The 17,809-nt window shown below is 45.0% G+C and overlaps 1 protein-coding gene across 25 annotated transcripts in view; it reads right to left on the bottom strand.

Moving 5' to 3' along the window:
• ntng1a (netrin g1a) overlaps positions 1 to 17,809 on the bottom strand; it is a 249,022-nt gene that overhangs the window by 67,998 nt on the left and 163,215 nt on the right. For all 25 annotated transcript variants that reach the window (XM_087309785.1, XM_087309807.1, XM_087309787.1 and 22 more), the window contains one exon: positions 6,181 to 6,824. In XM_087309785.1, coding sequence (XP_087165911.1) covers positions 6,181 to 6,824 — 644 coding nt within the window. The remainder of the gene's footprint in view (positions 1 to 6,180; positions 6,825 to 17,809) is intronic.

Raw genomic sequence — 17,809 nt, 5'->3', positions numbered from 1 at the left:
TAGGTCATCTGTGCACTAAATGAACAATTCATGGTGCATCCAACCCCAAAAGAAACGCTTCATGAAATATTAATGCTCACCTGTGAGATCTGCACATCTCACATGTTTCAGGGTTTATAATATAGCACGCAAAGATGCATCCATCTGAAAAGTCAGCATGACAGTTGTGGTGCACAAATTAAAAGACTGCCTTTTAGACATGACTGTTCAATGAGACATTTACGCCCCTCTTTGTCTTCACTGCAAGCTAACCAGGAACAGTAGGAGTCTTCGGTTCTCCTGCAGAGACTACCGTAGAAAGAAAGAGAGAGATAGATAGAGAGAGAGAGAGAGAGAGAGAGAGAGAGAGAGAGAGAGCGAGCTGATGTATAATGCATACATTATACATCAGAATGAGTGAGGGCCAGCAGTGTGTCAGAGGAGACAGAGTCAGACTCAAGCTGTTCCTCCAGGAGCCTGCTTCATCCCTCCTTTAATTACACTCTATTGATCAAACACAGATGGAGGGGGGAATGAAGGATGCAGTGAAAATAAGAAAGAAAAAGAAAGACATGGAAGGACGGGGGAAAAGAAGTGTTGTGTGGAGCTTTCAAACTGAGAGACTATTTACTATTGCTCCAGTATATTGTATTCAAGCAGCACACAGTATGCAGGTTTTGCGGCCTTCAACATTTTCCAAGATGATTTCTTTATAGTATAATGAACTACCAATACTAGTGCAATGACTAGACCAGGCAGAAACATCATTTGGTAACACTTTAAATAACTACACACTTTGAATCGTTTATTAAGTATTAGCAAATAGTTAATTGATTATTTGTTAGGCATTACCTCTACATTAATAGAGGCTAGTAAGAAGTTTACAAATGCAGCTACAAATGCTGTAATCTTGATTTATAAGCCCATGCATAATGTGCTTAATGATTGTGTTTTATACTATGTTAATTATTCATTACTCATTGCAAAATTTTTGCTGTATTGCATTATTTACAAACCAGTTATTTAAGAATATTTTTTTTTCATATTACTCATAATGCAGAAGTAAATGATTAATAAACTATTTAAATCAACATTTATATATCTCATTGTTCAGTCATATATTAATAGCTACTTTGTATGTTAATAAATTCTTTAGTAAGTATAACTTTAACTTTTTATTCAGTTCGTGGTCTCATTTTATTTGTGACACTGTATGCTAGGACATCGTCTTGCTTTTTACTATGTTTTGGTGAGTAATTAACATGATAAACAATGTAAACAACAGGTGTCTGGAAGAAACGGTGACATAAATAAATGAATAACCATCCATAATTCACTCTTTCAAAATAAACCCTGATGTACAGGAACTAATGCGTGTATGTGTGTTGTTATTATGATGATAAATACTGTATATACTTCATATCTAAGTATGTTCTGCATAACTTACACAAACTTAGCAAATACATTCTTTATAAGCTTCCCATTGAAAAACAACTAGCTACAATCGCTGCTTGAGGGTCATAGCTTTAGACTGATTTTTACTTGGTTAAACTACTTAATTAAAATGAGCTCAAACAACACAATTCTTGAGATTTCATTGGGACAACTTATTGTTTATGCTCGATCCACATAAATTTGTTAAAAGTGTTAAGTTTGTGTTAGGACAACATGAATGGATTGTGTGGAACCCCCTGCATTTCGAGTTTTCTTTCATTCATTCATTAATTTTCTTGTCGGCTTAGCCTTTATTAATCCGGGGTCGCCACAGCGAAATGAACTGCCAACTTATCCAGCAAGTTTTTACGCAGCGGATGCCCTTCCAGCCGCAACCCATCTCTGGGAAACATCCACACAACCATTCACACACACACTCATACACTACGGACAATTTAGCCAACCCAATTCACCTGTACCGCATGTCTTTGGACTGTGGGGGAAACCGAAGCACCCGGAGGAAACCTACATGAAGGCAGGGAGAACATGCAAACTCCACACGGAAACGCCAACTGAGCCGAGGTTCGAACCAGCGACCTTTTTGCTGTGAGGCGACAACACTAGCTACTGCACCACTACCTCGCCCATTTCGAGTTCTTTTTGATGTAATCTATTCGCAAACACTGACATGTCCAAAAACAGTGCTCCAGTGTGTTCACATCCTGATGCTGGCTAAGAGGTTTTCAACTCAACTTCATCCAGTTTTGTGATCCAAACTAAAGTGAGGACTATTTATGCATGTATGTATATATATCATGTATATGATAAATGACTCTAATTAAAAATGAATAAATATAATTAAATTACAATGAATAATAACATAATAAAAATAATATGTAAGCTTTATGTTTGATATTTAATAACATAGATTAGCAAACTATATTCTAAACTTAAATAATTGTGATGAGTATACACAATGTACTCTGCAGTAATAAGTGAATATTCCATTCAGAATGTAGCCCATAATCTAATACTGTTTAAATAAGAGCTGCACTTGTTGCTGAGTAAATACAGTAGTTTCCACACTACCTATCAAAAGTCTTGTCGTTGATCCCAGTTGTAAGAGAAACAAATAATAACTTGACTTCTAGTTAGTCATTTGGAAAAATGGCTGAAGGTGGATTTTTGTGATCCTTCATCTGTTGGACTGCATTCCGATCATCAAACATACTGCAGAAGACCTATTGGAACCCGCACTGACCCAAGATTCTCAGATAAATCAGTCAAGTTTGGTAAAGGAAAAATCATGGTTTGGGGCTACATTCAGTATGGGGGCGTGCGAGAGATCTGCAGAGTGGATGGTATAATCAACAGCCTGAGGTATCAAGACATTTGTGTTGCCCATTACATTACAAACCACAGGAGAGGGCAAATTCTTCAGCAGGAAAGCGCTCCTTCTCATACTTCAGCCTCCACATCAAAATTCCTGAAAGCAAAGAAGGTCAAAGTGCTCCAGGATTGGCCAGCCCAGTCACCAGACATGAACATTATTGAGCATGTCTGGGGTAAGATGGAGGAGGAGGCACTAACAAAGAATCCAAATAATCTTGACAAGAGTTTTTTTTCTAAGCAAAGTCAGACCTTACTGTCCTAATTAAATAATTAAAAATCAAGTCATGATCATATTTTATTATGGTAAAATAAACGTAATCTAGAGGCCTTTCCTTTTCATATTAACCACTTCTGATACCAAATGATCAACTAGAAGTCAAGTCATTATTTGTTGTTCCTAAACCTTGGTTAGGCAACAAGACTTTTTTCAGGTCGTGAATTGGTAGTTAGAATTTGTATTTTTATTACTTAAATTTTCATTTTAAATAGAATTGTGTTGTACACTTTCCCTTTTTTCAAAGTTATTATTATTATTATTATTATTTTTACTTTAGGATCTATTTTTCAGCTTTAGTTATTTCAAAATAATACTATAAAGCTATTTTTAAAATAATTACAGTACTGCAGCTTCACACAACAAACATTAATCAAGCAAAAGTGTTAAAAGTGTTCAATCTCCAAATGATTTCCTTTCGTTTCTGTGACCTACTTAGCTCTCATTTCTAGGGCTGCATCTTGCCTCTTTTGTTTCGTACCGATATAGACTGAATCTCTTCTGAGATCTGGAATTCCTGCGCTTGGGGTCATCCGCCTCCTGCCAGACTGGAAGTGGCTCATGCACCGTGAGGCAGAAACATTTCAGGGGATGAAGGAGTGTATGCTTTCTGTGAGGATGCGGAAGGAAATGAATCATGATTTTCCATGACAGCGAGGCTCGGAGAAAAACCCACAACAACGAGCACGTCGCTGAACTCTGTATTACCTTTTTAGAAACAAGACAACAAGTCACTGCTCTCATAAATATCCGTCAGAGATGACACTTACCGATCATCACGGTGCACCAATAATGAGAACACAGCCTTGAGGGAGGGTTAGAATTTACAGCCTTCTGTGATCAACTGTCATCTTCGCCCTGTGCAACATCCACACACTCAACGCACGCCATTGTTCAAGTTTACTGTAGATCAGGCTTCTTATGCCTACATCCCATGGTTACATTTCCCTACAATAAATCAATGTTGGATTTTCTCTAGTTACTAAGAATTGTGCATAAAACAAAATACTTCTAGTTATTTAAAATGTGATATTAATTTGGTGGGACACACATATATTTTACTTCTGGTGCATTATAAATTAGTTAGTAAGGGCAACAGGGGGCACTCAACCTGTGGTCTGTGTGAGTACTAATGCCCCAGTAAAGTGAAGGTGGCACTATACTGTCAGCTCCATCTTTCGGATTAGACGTTAAACTGAGATCTTGACTCTCAAAGAGTAGAGGTATAACCCCAATGCCCTGGCCAAATTTCCTCCATCGGCCGGTACCAACCAAGGTCTCCCAATCAACCCCTTCAACTTCATCTTGTCTGTTTGTTAAAAATAGGTACAGATGGTTAAGAATAGTTCCCCAAAAATGACAATGTAATCCCCATTTGTTCACCTTCAACGATTTCATGGATTTCAACGGTTTCAACGATTTATACGTTTTATTAACGAAATACATTTTTAGTATCATCCATAGTAAGACAAAAAAATATACTGGAACTCATTGGCAACCCGTTTCCAACATTCTTCAAAATGTCTTTCTTTTGAGATCAATGGAAGAAGAAAACAATAATGTTTTTGAAAAAGTTAAGGGTTATAATGAAATAATTTTCTTTTTGGGTTAACTAAACAACTCAGGCTTATTCTGAAAACGTACCGCCATATACATTTACTAAGAGAGCTAAATATGTCCCAGAAGGGGTTTTTGTGGTTTTTGTTTTCGCAAATCCACCAGAGATTCAATTTATCTTGTGAGTGCCATCCGCACCTGCTCTTCTCGCGTATATCCAACAGAGGCTGCTGTTGACTGACTGACTGGCTGAATGACTGACTCACCTACCTCCTTCCCTATTCCCAACCAACAGTGTTTTCAAAAGCACAGATGGATCTGCCCACCTGCTTCTCAAAACCCAACCAACAGTTTTAACAAGCAATCCAGTGCCACACTTTCACCCTGTTTTTCACATTTTATTAAATTTTTTGGCTTCTGATTTTGTCTTACCTGCTTAATGTAACTGTTCTTTGACAGACTTGAACCCTGTCATTGTGGTCAACTCCTCTCTGTGTCTCAAATCCACCAACATATATGGTGAGCTAACTGGGCAAACTGGTAACAGTGGGAAAGCCGTACACATGGAGGTAAGCGGTCGGCTGGTAAGCGTGAAAAGGAACAATGTCATACCGCCCGATAGTGTTCATTTAAAGACAAAATGCAGCCATACGTTCTTAGCTATATATTTCGCAATCTCTAAAAGTGTATATAGGGCTATGTTTTCAGTCTGATTCTATGTTGGAACTAAAGAAATGAACATATAAAGGTGAAATGAGGCAGTTATGGCCCCTGAAATGTGTTTAATTAGGGAATGAACTCCTGTTTATAGACTAGGTGTCAAAACAGTGAATTTCACAGTCTTGACTTGAGATTGATCACAGAGTGTCAAGTTAGAAGTTATATTTTAGAATGCTGCAAAAATCCTGACTATGCAACCAGTTTAGCAAAAACCAAAGAAGAAAGTATGAATGATTATTTAATTATCTTTGCAGAAAAAGAGGTAACACTTTATTTTAATGATCCATTTGAGTATTAGTAGACTGTCTGCTTAATATCCGTTGACACTTCTCCTTCAACAGACATTTAACTGACTATAAGAAACTTTTCTTACACTAACCATAACCCCAACCTTACAGTCTACTTACAATCTAATGAGAATTAGTTGGCAGGTAGATGCAATGAAATTTAAATTCAACAAATGAACCATCAAAATAAAGTGTGACCAAAAAAGATGTAGACGGCAATGAATGATTTAAAGAGAATAAATTATGAAGTGTAATTCCCAAGGTTGATATCTGCACTTACTATAAATGTGTCCTGCAGCTATTATCTTTATTTAATGTATTGTTAAAAAAAAGTAAATAGAAGAGCGTGCTACACTGTACTTCTCGCCAGCTTCTTAAATAAACGAAGCATATGCATAAAATATCCCCCTTAAAATATAAAGCAAAGCACACTTACCCTGCCTCCCAATACACAGAACTACAGAAGGGGAAATGGTTTGTTAGGAAAACTAAAAAGAGCCAGGGGCAACAAAAAAGAACAACTGAACCATGTCTTACCTGCCATGTACTTTAATGTCAGAGATGGCGTAGTAGTATCTGGAAAGGTTGTTCTCATCCACCATAGTGGCGCCCGTGGCAGGCCGGAGCAGACGTATGCGCAGGTCAGTAATGGTGAAAAAGTCTCTCAGGTTCTTGGTGGTGTCCAGTTGTCCATACAGCGAGGCCATATTGTGCAGCTTGGGCCCGGCGAACAGTGCGAATCGGTCTCTGATTTCAAAGCGCACAGTCTTGTCGTTCTTCCAAACGTAACCTCGGGAATATTCCTCGGTGCAGATAATATCCAGCAATGTATGCTGGGTAATGTCTTTCATGGTCTTGGGCTCCATAGTGAAAGCGTCGAGGCAGTCGGTAGCATAGAACTGGTAGGGCTGCCAGCTACGTCCATAGTCCAGAGACTTCTCTAAAACCATCTGCTCCGGCCGACCTGACTCAAAAGTGATGACAATGTCATCGGTCAGCTCAATAGTCTTGTTCCATGAAAGGGTTATGTTGACTGCCAGAGGTTTGGGGTATTTCTTCCAGGATGTGGACTGCCAGAAGGTCGTAGGGTTGCGGCCCACAATGTCGAACATGAGCTCAGGAGGGTGGGCCAGCTCGTCTGTGGCTGCATCGCACTCGTTGTTGCACATATAGGGGTTTTCCTATAGGACAAAGAAGACAACAGTTATACGAGAATCCAAACAAAAAGTGCTCTTTTATGAGATATAGGTTATAGGCTGTGTTCATATTTCAAAGACAGTGGCCTTGGCGGTACATCAGCATTATAATAGATTCGAAGCATTGGTTCTATCTATTCTCCAGCTGTTGGCTGAATTCAGATAAAGACGGGCTATTAAACGCCCAAAGACTCATAGATCTTTTATAGAGCCATTTAAAATCAAGTTCCCTCATGCAGACAACCACTAAAACCAGTCTTGTTTAGCACATAATTTATGGGAAGATGATTCCCCGTTTTAAGTTCCAGCATAATAAAGAACAAAAAAATGTAGTCTCCAAAGACGGATTCATCCTAAAATGCTCATTAAAAAAGAGAAAAATATGAAGGTCAGACTGACAAATTGGGAATAATACATTCTCCACAAGTCATTCTTTTTGCATAGAGGCTACCTTGTTCTGCACCTTGAGGTAAGGACACTCAGAGGTGCACTTTTGTCATGTGAAAAATAAATCACGAATCTGCAATTCAGAAAGAGCTGCTGCTGGCTTGCGTGAAGACATTTAGTGTCTTGTCAACTGCCCTTCCTCACCCTATAGCATCCCCTCAAACAATCACACTAATCAGCGTACAGGTATGTTCGACTCTGCCACATGCTGGCATGCGCTAAGCAGTGGCTGATGGGGATGTGATATTGTCAGGTGCCAGTGGCGTCCTTTAGGAAATGCCTCTCAAGAGGAACAAGCTCCAATTTATCTGAACAAGAAACACAGCAGCTGATCAAGAGGGAGATGTCTGTCTCTCTGCGGGAAACGGCAGGCCTGGGCACTTGGGAAGAGCACGGTGATAAAGAATAGGTGGAGAAAGGGACTGCGGAGAAGAAAATGAGCGACACAGCGGCAGAGAAGTACACAGGGGAAAAAGGAGTGCCTCTGTTAATAGGCTTTTCCTCTTGCCTTGTCCTCCAAGGGAATGTGACAACGAAGCCCTGACAACCATTTAACCTCTTAATTCTGACAAAGTGGCATTAATATGCTCTCCAGCCAGTCATCTACAGCCGTGCACATAAGTCTGGAGAATGATCATATCGCTGGAGTCCACATGCATTTTACTAGAACATCCAGTCAAGAGGGCCGAGCTGTTCATTCATGCTGTTCTATCTCAGCATGATATGGGACTGTGAGCTTCAGGCACTAGCCCTCCTATGAAGAACAAAACTAATTGGTGTCTATAGGACTATTTTTAAACTAGCAGCTATCAACACTACTTTTGCTTATACTTGGAGCGTGTGATTAATTGGTCAAAACTAGAGAGAGAGAAAAATAAAACCCTACACTAAGAATAAAGCTTTGTGCATTTGGTCTGCAAATTACACTTGTAGTTTGACATTTTTAAATTGTGAAGCTTGTCGATGAGAGGCGTGCAATTACTTTTCCTCCTGGCAGAGTGTATACGACTTAGATCGATGCCAAATCAAGGAAAAAACTTGAGAATGGGACTTATTTGCTTTCTGTTAAGTTTGACTTTAGGAGTAGGTTTAAACTTAGCTGAGAGAAAATACAGTGTGTACCAAGGTTATTATAGTTAACAAAAACAACTGAAAAAGTGAAAACTAGAATATCATTTTCAGAAATAAACAGAAATAAAAATAGTTTGAAAGAGTTTTAAAAAATTAAAGCTAAATTAAATTGTGTTGTTTACATACAAAACTAACTGAAACTAACGTTCGAGGTTACAGAAGTAACCCTTCGTTCCCCGAGGAGGGGAACGGAAGTGCCATGAATGGGAGGATTCGGATCAGAAGCCGCTTATCTGGAGAGTATTGAACGGGCCAATGAATGAAATTAATTGGCAGCGTAAGCTTGCGCAGGTGTGCGACATCTGCAATTATCTCAGCATATAAGCACACCTGAAGCCAGCAGACGCCATCCTTTTAAGCTGAAGAGACTTTCAAACAGCTAAGGGACAGTCATTATGGCGACGGAATATGGCACTTCCGTTCCCCTCCTCGGGGAACGAAGGGTTACTTCTGTAACCTCGAACGTTCCCCTTCGGTTGGGGAACTTCAGTGCCATGAATGGGAGAATATGGAAAGCGCCATAATGACTGCACCTTACCAACACCCCCGATGAGGAGATAGTCAAGCAAGCGTGACGCACCCACATCATGGGGGGCGCGGTCCTCCAACGTGTCCCTGGCCCTAATTTATCCTACTTCAACAGAAGTTTTACGGATTTAGATATATTTTTTGGGAAGTCGTGAGCATCTAGATAATTCTAGGAAATACGACAGTACGTTGGGAAGCGTGCAATCCCGATAGGGAGGACGCTGCGGAGGCCATCCGTTACCCAAGGGGGGGATAGATGGCAGAATTTACCTATGGACTAGCCCTAAAAAGGGGGAGTACGCATAGCAAAGAGTGGTTAGCGGAGAGGGAAGACACGGGTCCGCCCAGGGGGGGGACTTAACCGTGGCGGAATAAGCATATGGGATCGCCTAGTGGGGATCACGCATAGCAGGCACCTATACCCAAAACGCGGACTGACCAGCGGGCAGACCTACAACGTAGTGGGCCAGCTAGTGACTCCTCCGCTGAGTCAGTGCTGGGGGCCACGGAGGAATCTGCAGGGCTCACCTGACGGGGAACTTTACTGACAGATAAAAAAGGCGCACGTACCTCCGTGTTAGGGAGAATGGCGCAGCAAGCGTGTTTCAACACCCTACCGAGTTGTCTCCTCAATCACCAAAGGGTTACCTAATACCCTTGAGGAAACCGGCTCCACTCGCAGATTGTAAAACCTTGCAAATGTGTTGGGTGTCGCCCAGCCCGCAGCTCTACAGATGTCTGTTAGAGAGGCGCCGCGTGCACGCGCCCAAGAGGATGCAACACTCCGAGTGGAGTGTGCACGTACTCCCGGGGGACACGGCTGACCTCGACTCGAATAAGCGAGTGAAATGGCATCCACAATCCAATGGGATAATCTTTGTTTCGATACGGCACTTCCCTGCTGCCGACCGCCATAACAGACAAAGAGCTGCTCAGATGATCTAAAATTCTGAGTACGGTCCACATAAATGCGCAGAGCGCGAACTGGACAAAGTAAAGAAAGGGCTGGGTCTGCCTCCTCCGGGGGCAGCGCTTGCAGGTTCACTACCTGATCTCTAAAGGGGGTGGTAGGAACCTTGGGCACATAACCGGGGCGGGGTCTCAGGATAGCGTGAGAGTAATCCGGCCCGAATTCCAGGCACGAGTCACTGACCGAAAATGCCTCCAGGTCCCCGACCCTCTTGATGGAGGCCAACGCAACCAGCAGAGCTGTCTTCAGGGACAGAAATCTTAGAGATACTGATTCGAGTGGCTCAAAGGGATCGGATCGCAGACTCGTGAGAACGAGGGCGAGATCCCAAGAGGGCATGAGAGGGGGGCGAGATGGATTAATTCGCCTAGCACCCCTAAGGAACTGGATGACCAGGTTATGCTTTCCCACGGTGCCGCCAGCTACCGCGCTATGATAAGCGGAGATGGCGGCCACGTAAACCTTGAGAGTGGAGGGCGACAGCCTGCTGTCCAACTTCTCTTGAAGGAAAGAGAGCACAACACTAATCTGGCAATTTCGGGGGTCTTCTCTGCGAGAGACGCACCATTCAGTGAATAGACTCCACTTCAGGGCGTAGGCGCGCCTCGTGGAGGGGGCTCTAGCCTGAGTGATGGTATTAACCACCGCAGTCGGTAGGTTACCTAAGTCTTCCTCGCGTCTAGGGACCACACGTGGAGGTTCCAAAGATCGGGGCGAGGGTGCCAGATGGTGCCCTGTCCCTGAGAGAGTAGGTCCTCTCTCAAAGGGATCCGCCAGGGGAGGGCCGTCGCGAGGAGTGAGAGCTCTGATATCCAGGTCCGGTTGGGCCAAAGGGGCGCAACTAGCAGAACCTGTTCCTCGTCCTCCCTGACCTTGCACAGAAACTGCGCGAGCAGGCTCACTGGGGGAAACGCATACCTGCGCATGCCCCGAGGCCAGCTGTGGGCCAGTGCATCCGTGCCGAGAGAGCCCTCGGTCAGGGAAAAAAACAACTGGCAGTGAGCGTTCTCGGGGGAAGCAAACAGATCGATCTGGGCCTCCCCGAATCGCGCCCATATCAGCTGAACAGACTCGGGGTGGAGTCTCCATTCTCCAGGGCGTAACAGCTGTCGTGAGAGCGCATCGGCTGCACGATTGAGCGTGCCTGGGACGTGAATGGCGCGCAGCGATTTCAGCCGCGGGTGACTCCAGAGGAGCAGACGGCGGGCGAGCTGAGACATGCGGCGAGAGCGCATACCCCCCATGCGGTTGATATACGCCGCCGCCGCCGTACTGTCCGTCCTGACCAGCACGTGTTGCCGCTCCAGCACCGGTAAAAAGCGGTGGAGAGCGAGGAACACTGCCAACAGCTCTAGGCGATTGATATGCCAATGCAGCTGGGCACCCTTCCAGAGGCCCGCAGCCGCATGCCCGCGACACACGGCCCCCCCAACCCGTGTTGGAAGCGTCTGTTGAAACAACAACATGGCTGGACGCCTGTCCTAGAGGCACACCGGCCTGTAGGAACGAGGGGTCGTTCCAAGGGCTGAGGGCGCGGCGACACAGCGCAGTAACCGAGACCCGGTGTGTGCCCGCGTGCCATGCGCGTCTGGGGACCCGATCGTGAAGCCAGTGCTGAAGTGGTCTCATATGGAGCAACCCGAGCGGCGTGACGGCGGCTGCGGATGCCATATGCCCCAGGAGCCTCTGAAGGAACTTCAGTGGGACCACTAGATTGCTGTCGAGCTCCCTCAGACAGTTCAGCAACAGGCGAGCGCGTTCCTCGGAGAGGTGCGCTACCATGGTGATCGAGTCCAGCTCCATCCCGAGAAAAGAAATCCTCTGCACGGGGGCGAGTTTGCTCTTTTCTCGGTTGACCTGAAGCCCCAGTAGGCGGAGATGCCGAAGCACCTCGTCCCTGTGCATAATCAATTGCTCCCACGAGTGGGCTAAAATCAGCCAGTCGTCGAGATAACCGAGTATGCGAATGCCCGCGAGCCGAAGGGGCGCTAGGGCACCCTCCGCGAGTTTGGTGAAGACCCGCGGAGACAGAGAGAGCCCAAAGGGGAGGACCTTGTACTGCCACGCTCGACCCTCGAACGCAAACCGCAGAAATTGGCGGTGGCGTGGAAGAATGGAGACATGGAAATACGCGTCCTTCAGGTCTATGGCTGCAAACCAATCCCGAGGACGAACGCATTGGAGAATGCGCCTCTGCGTGAGCATTCTGAACGGCAGCTTGTGCAGACAGCGGTTCAAAACGCGCAGATCTAGGATTGGCCGTGACCCACCGCTCTTTTTGGGTACGATGAAGTATGGGCTGTAAAACCCACTCTCCATCTCGGCTGGAGGAACCGGCTCGATTGCACCCTTCGCCAGGAGGGCAGCAATCTCCTCTCGCAAGACAGGGGCGGACAGGGGGTTGACCCTGGAGAAATACACGCCCGTAAACTTGGGGGGCCGTTTCGCGAACTGAATCGCGTAACCGAGTCTGATTGTGCGTATGAGCCACCGCGAGGGGCTGGCCCGCGCTAACCAGGCAGGCAGAGCCCTCGCTAATGGAGTCATCGCTACAATCGCTGACGTACCAGCGGTGGGGCAGCGCGGAGTGGGTGTGCTGATCCGGGAAGCACGAGGGTCCCGCGGAAAAGCTGGAGGAGAGCGATTCGCTCTGGCTCCGCACCCTGACTCCGGAGAGGGGGCTGGAGGGCTGAGGGAAGGGAGACCGTCCCCCCAGCGCTCGTGAGCCACTGGCGAAGCACGTAGAGTCTGCGAGCCGGAAGGCAGCGCGTCCCGGACTGGCAGAACTCGTGCAGTCACATCCGGGGAAGGGAAAAAGTGCTCTTTTACTGATGTTTTGGTGGCACTGAAAAGTACCGTTGTTATCGGGGCCCCGCCCTCCAGCGGGGAAAGAGCAAGTTTCCTCTTCTCCGGATGGCCTGTCTCAGGGACGCTTCGCGGTCCGTTTACCGGACTTAACGGCGCCCTGGGCAGGAGGGGCTGCCTGCTTTCGAGGTGAACGCCGCGCCCGCTTGGCCGGAGGCGCAGGCGGGGGCGGGGCAGCACTCGTTGGCGGGCGCCCTCGGCGAGGAACAGCGGAGGTGGATGGCTCGGCGGGCGGAGCGGGCTTACGGCCACGCCGATAGATGACATTGCCCATCGCATCCGACTGCTCTTTCACCGCCTTGAATTCCTGGGTGAATTCACCGACGGTGTCGCCGAACAGGCCAGCCTGGGATATGGGCGAGTCAAGAAAGCGAACTTTGTCAACGTCGCGCATATCGGCCAGGTTTAGCCAGAGGTGGCGTTCCTGAACCACAAGTGTGGACATCGTCCTCCCCAGCGCACACGCGGCGGACTTAGTAGTCCGAAGAGCATAGTCGGTCGCGGTGCGCAGCTCATGTAATAAGCTTGGGTTGGACCCGCCCTCGTGCAGCTCGGCCAGCGCCTGCGCTTGGTAGCGCTGGTAGGTGGCCATCGCGTGCAAAGCAGAAGCAGCCTGGCCCGCAGCCTTATAAGCTCTGGCTCCGAGGGAGGCAGACAACCTACAGGCTTTGGACGGGAGGCGGGGCAAACCCCGCCACGTAGAGGCGCCGCGCGGACAAAGATTGACCGCGATAGCGCGCTCCACTGACGGGATCGCCTCATACCCCCTGGCAGCTCCGCCGTCAAGGGCGGTGAGGGCGGAGGCACTCGCAGCACGGGCAGAGAAAGGTGCCCTCCAGGACTGCGTGAGCCTACTGTGCACTTCCGGGAAGAAGGGGACGAGAGGCTTCGAAGGCTTCGCCTTCTGGTCCTCTACGTAGCACCCATCTAGTCGGTCCGGCCGCGGAGCTGGGGGATAAACCATCTCCAACCCCACGGCCGAAGCAGCCCGGGAAAGCACGGCTAACATGTCCGCTTCAGGATCCGATTTGACAGCGCTCACCTGCCCGGAGGGGGCGAGCGGGTCCGGATCTTCGTCGGACAGTGAAAGCCCACCTTCCGATGCCGCGGAGGACATCTGATCTCCGGTGTCAGCGAGTGTGAGAGCTACCATCTGGTTAGACGGATCACTCTCACCACCCGAAGCTTGGATGGAGCGCCGTGAGGAGCGAGAGGTCCGCGAGCCCGTGGGCGGCGGATTAGCTCCCGCTGAAACCCTCAGATCTGCCCGAGCGCCCGCTGCTTTTTTAGAACAGGAGGCAACTGGGGTGGCTCGCTCTCTTGCGAAAGTTAGCCGCGATCTTAGCTGTGCAACGGTCATGGCATCGCAATGACGACATGAACCGCCCGCGAGCACCGCATTAACATGCTGGACCCCCAAACATGCAATGCAGTGATCGTGTCCATCATCCGGAGACAGGAAACCCCCGCATCCAGAAACGCACAGTCGGAGCGCCATCCTGAAAAGGACGTGCTGCACGACTGTGTTGCTCTTTTAGGAAAGTTGCAACTATACGCACCGCTCTGGAGGACCGGACCCAAAGAACCGCAGGCAAGGGAGTAACCCAGCTCGACCGTCTGCCACCGCGAAGACCCACTCTGGACCGGGAGACACACTCGTTCGCTCTGAAGTGCTGATCAGCAAGAGGAACCCTCATCGACTCACTCAGAAAGGATCTGAAGCGAAAAGGATGGCGTCTGCTGGCTTCAGGTGTGCTTATATGCTGAGATAATTGCAGATGTCGCACACCTGCGCAAGCTTACGCTGCCAATTAATTTCATTCATTGGCCCGTTCAATACTCTCCAGATAAGCGGCTTCTGATCCGAATCCTCCCATTCATGGCACTGAAGTTCCCCAACCGAAGGGGAACTAAAATTATAGCAAAAATTGCCTTTGTTTTTGTCTTTGTAAATGTATTAAATACAAACTGTAAGCATTTTAGAAGTAAATCTATTTGCTTCGCGCTGCAGGTGTTTGACCCATACGGCACTTCAGAGTGTGTAATCCAGATGCCAATGGCCAGATCAAGCCAGTCCTCCTCCAGTCATCCTTGCAGTTGCTTCCGCAACAAAACAAGTGCCGATGACAGCATCACGGTGACAGCGTTAAATTTGACCCGAGCACTTAAAATGATTAACTTAACACATTTGTGCTCAATAATGGGTTTTATTTATGTATTAGTGATCAAAATTGCAAAAAAAATCCTTCTTTTGTACTTTTTGTTGAACTAATTCACCAAATATAACGGAATAACGGAATCATTCGAAACGATTTGCGTATCCAGAAGTGTAAGCACTCACACACAAAGAATTTACTTATTAACATGCCCGATACTCCCCTCTGATTAAAAAAAAAAAAAAAAAAACATTATACTGAGATATTTAGTTAGAACAGTACACTGATATCAGATTTGAGAAGCGGTGAACCGATATTACTGCGCAAACGCGAATCAGAAAACCGAACACAAACAGTACATGACAGCCTGCGGTGACTGAACCAAACTTGAACAACAGCAGTGTCGATAAACCGAGGGTTTAAATGAGAGGATCTTTTTTTCTTAACAGAAAGTCGTAATTGAATTTAAATAAGTGAATTATGCTTCAATTGGCTTGCAAAATGTATTTGTAAGAAACTTTTCAGATCATATTGATGTTTAAACTGACTGAAATAATGATTGCTGACTACACATTTTTGATGTTTTAAATATGTTAGTGATGTTTTTTTTAATGGGGTTATATATTTTATATAGCTATATTTTTTGATATTTATAAAATTATAAAAGCTTATTTATTATGTTATAAAATGTTTTTTTATGTTCTTGTTGGGTCTGATGCAACGTAATTTCATTCTGCATTACAATTTATTTTGATGTTTTGAATGACAAAAATAAAGGAAACTGGAAACTGAAACTAATGTTGAGTCCAAACTTGAAAAGATTGTCATGAAAAATCTGGTTCAGGAAAAAGATCCGTACTTCCCATCACTATTGTGTGTCTAACCCCAGAAGCAGCCTTGAACATATTTTAATTAAGGCTCCTATCTTGTGGGCGGTTGTATTTGAGTTTGAGGATGGGTAGACTGTGGTAGGTGGTAGTGTTCTTGTGTCAAAAAGAAGAGTTGCCTATCTTTATTTGAGTTTTTATAATACAATTTATTTTGATTATTTTTAATCTTTCACCCCAAAAATATCCTAATTAAAAAAAAAAAATACAATAAACTAAAACTAACACCAAAACTAATAAAAGCTAAACTAAAACTAAGCAATTTCAAAATATAGACACTAATAAAAACTAGTAAATCTGCCTCTAAAAACTAATTAAAGCTAACTGAATTTAAAAATAAAAAGTCAAAACAAAATAAAAACTAAAACTAATGAAAAATCCAAAACTATTATAAGCTTAAGTATACGTCTATGTCAAGTCCCATATTCAAAACCATGTGTGGTTTTAGTGTAAAGTTGTGTCAAGTAACAAAAATCATGACATATCAACTGGAGTCTGAGGTTTACTAAGACGAGTAAATAACAGAAAAATGAAAAGACAAAACTATAAATAGACACCAAGGCTGATTACATGAGAAATAATATGAAAGAGACATAATCTATCACTTGTTGCTTTGGGTTGTGCTTAGGTAGGACAGAGCTTAAGAAACCAAATGCCAGTTCTAAAGTAAAGCAATTGAAGGTATTGAGTAAAAAAAAAGACAGATTTAATTTTAAACGTAAAGCATCAATCCAAGATTTCATTTAAAAAAGTATATCATATTTAAGAACCACGATGTGTTTTTTTCCTTAACACATTCCCACAGTTCCTCGCATGCTTGTGTTTTTTATATATTTATTTTTATCCACAGGACAGTAATCTGTAGTGTTGCAGCTGCAAAACTAGAGGTTGAGGAAATAGGCCGCACGGTAATGCCTTATAAAGATTAATTAGATGTTCTTTTTCCCAAGTCACTGCAAAACCTCCCATTTATCGGAGAGAGACATCACCTTTAAACACAGCCACTGATAAGCAAACACAAAAGTTTCCAGTTCTTTCATGCCACTGAGAGCTTTATGTGCGGATTAAAGGTTTGACTCGCATTAGAAGGGCTGCCATAGCTGCCTCGTTGACAAAGATCAGCAATTACTAAAGATGTTTCTATTAATCCTAAACTGATCAGGACACCCAGGACACTTGGACCAGCGCTGGCGATTTTGACAGTTTGAAAAGCACACAGCTTTTTGCGAATTGCTGCTAATGACTGTGTAAGGCACCAAAGCGTGTAAGGTTAATCCCATCCACAAAGAGCTTGATGAAGTCTGATGAACAAGAAAAAGGGCCAGAGATAGAAAGTGAAGCACGAGAATGAAAAAATAGAAAGAGAGATGTGCTGCACATGCACTGCGCTGCCTGCTTCTAATCCGAGCCTGTTGTCCCCATTAAATGTGTTCTGGGTAATTTCACACCAACAAACACAAACCATCATGAATCACCTCTCACTTGCTTACTAAACACAGCTTTATATAAAAAAACACCTGTCCTACAATATGCTGATTGTCTGTTCAGCGCCTGGCTGAGCGTTTTTCTCACGGCTGATCACACATTGCTCTGGAATAAAGATATATTATCAATGCAATGAATTGTCTTGAACAGAAGAGTGCAAATGAAAGCCATGTCAAAAGCCTCCCTCTTTACAGCCACAATCAACTGCGTATGCTTAAGCCTTGTTTATACTCAATGCGTCCGCTAGTTCGCTTGAGTGCGCACGGCGAACAATGTGTTTGCGGAGGTTCGTTTTGGGTGCGCATGATGATTTCGGCTGGTGGAGTGCACAATTTTTTTGAGACTCAAGTGAACAGTTCGCGCGGCCTAGCGTTTCATTTGAGTTAAATATGAATCACTTTGAAGAGATTTTGCCTGAAACAGGTACAACTGCAGGCCCTTAGCCAGACTGATGAAAGGGGTGGTTCTTCTTTCTCAAAAGTGGACCTTTTTGCAGTAATT

The sequence above is a fragment of the Danio rerio genome, chromosome 24 (genome assembly GCF_052040795.2).
Source record: "Danio rerio strain M-AB ecotype USA chromosome 24, GRCz13ab, whole genome shotgun sequence".
Classification (NCBI taxonomy): Eukaryota; Metazoa; Chordata; class Actinopteri; order Cypriniformes; family Danionidae; genus Danio; species Danio rerio.
The sequence above is the reverse complement of the archived record's forward strand: the minus strand, read 5'-3'. Positions and strand labels throughout refer to the sequence as shown.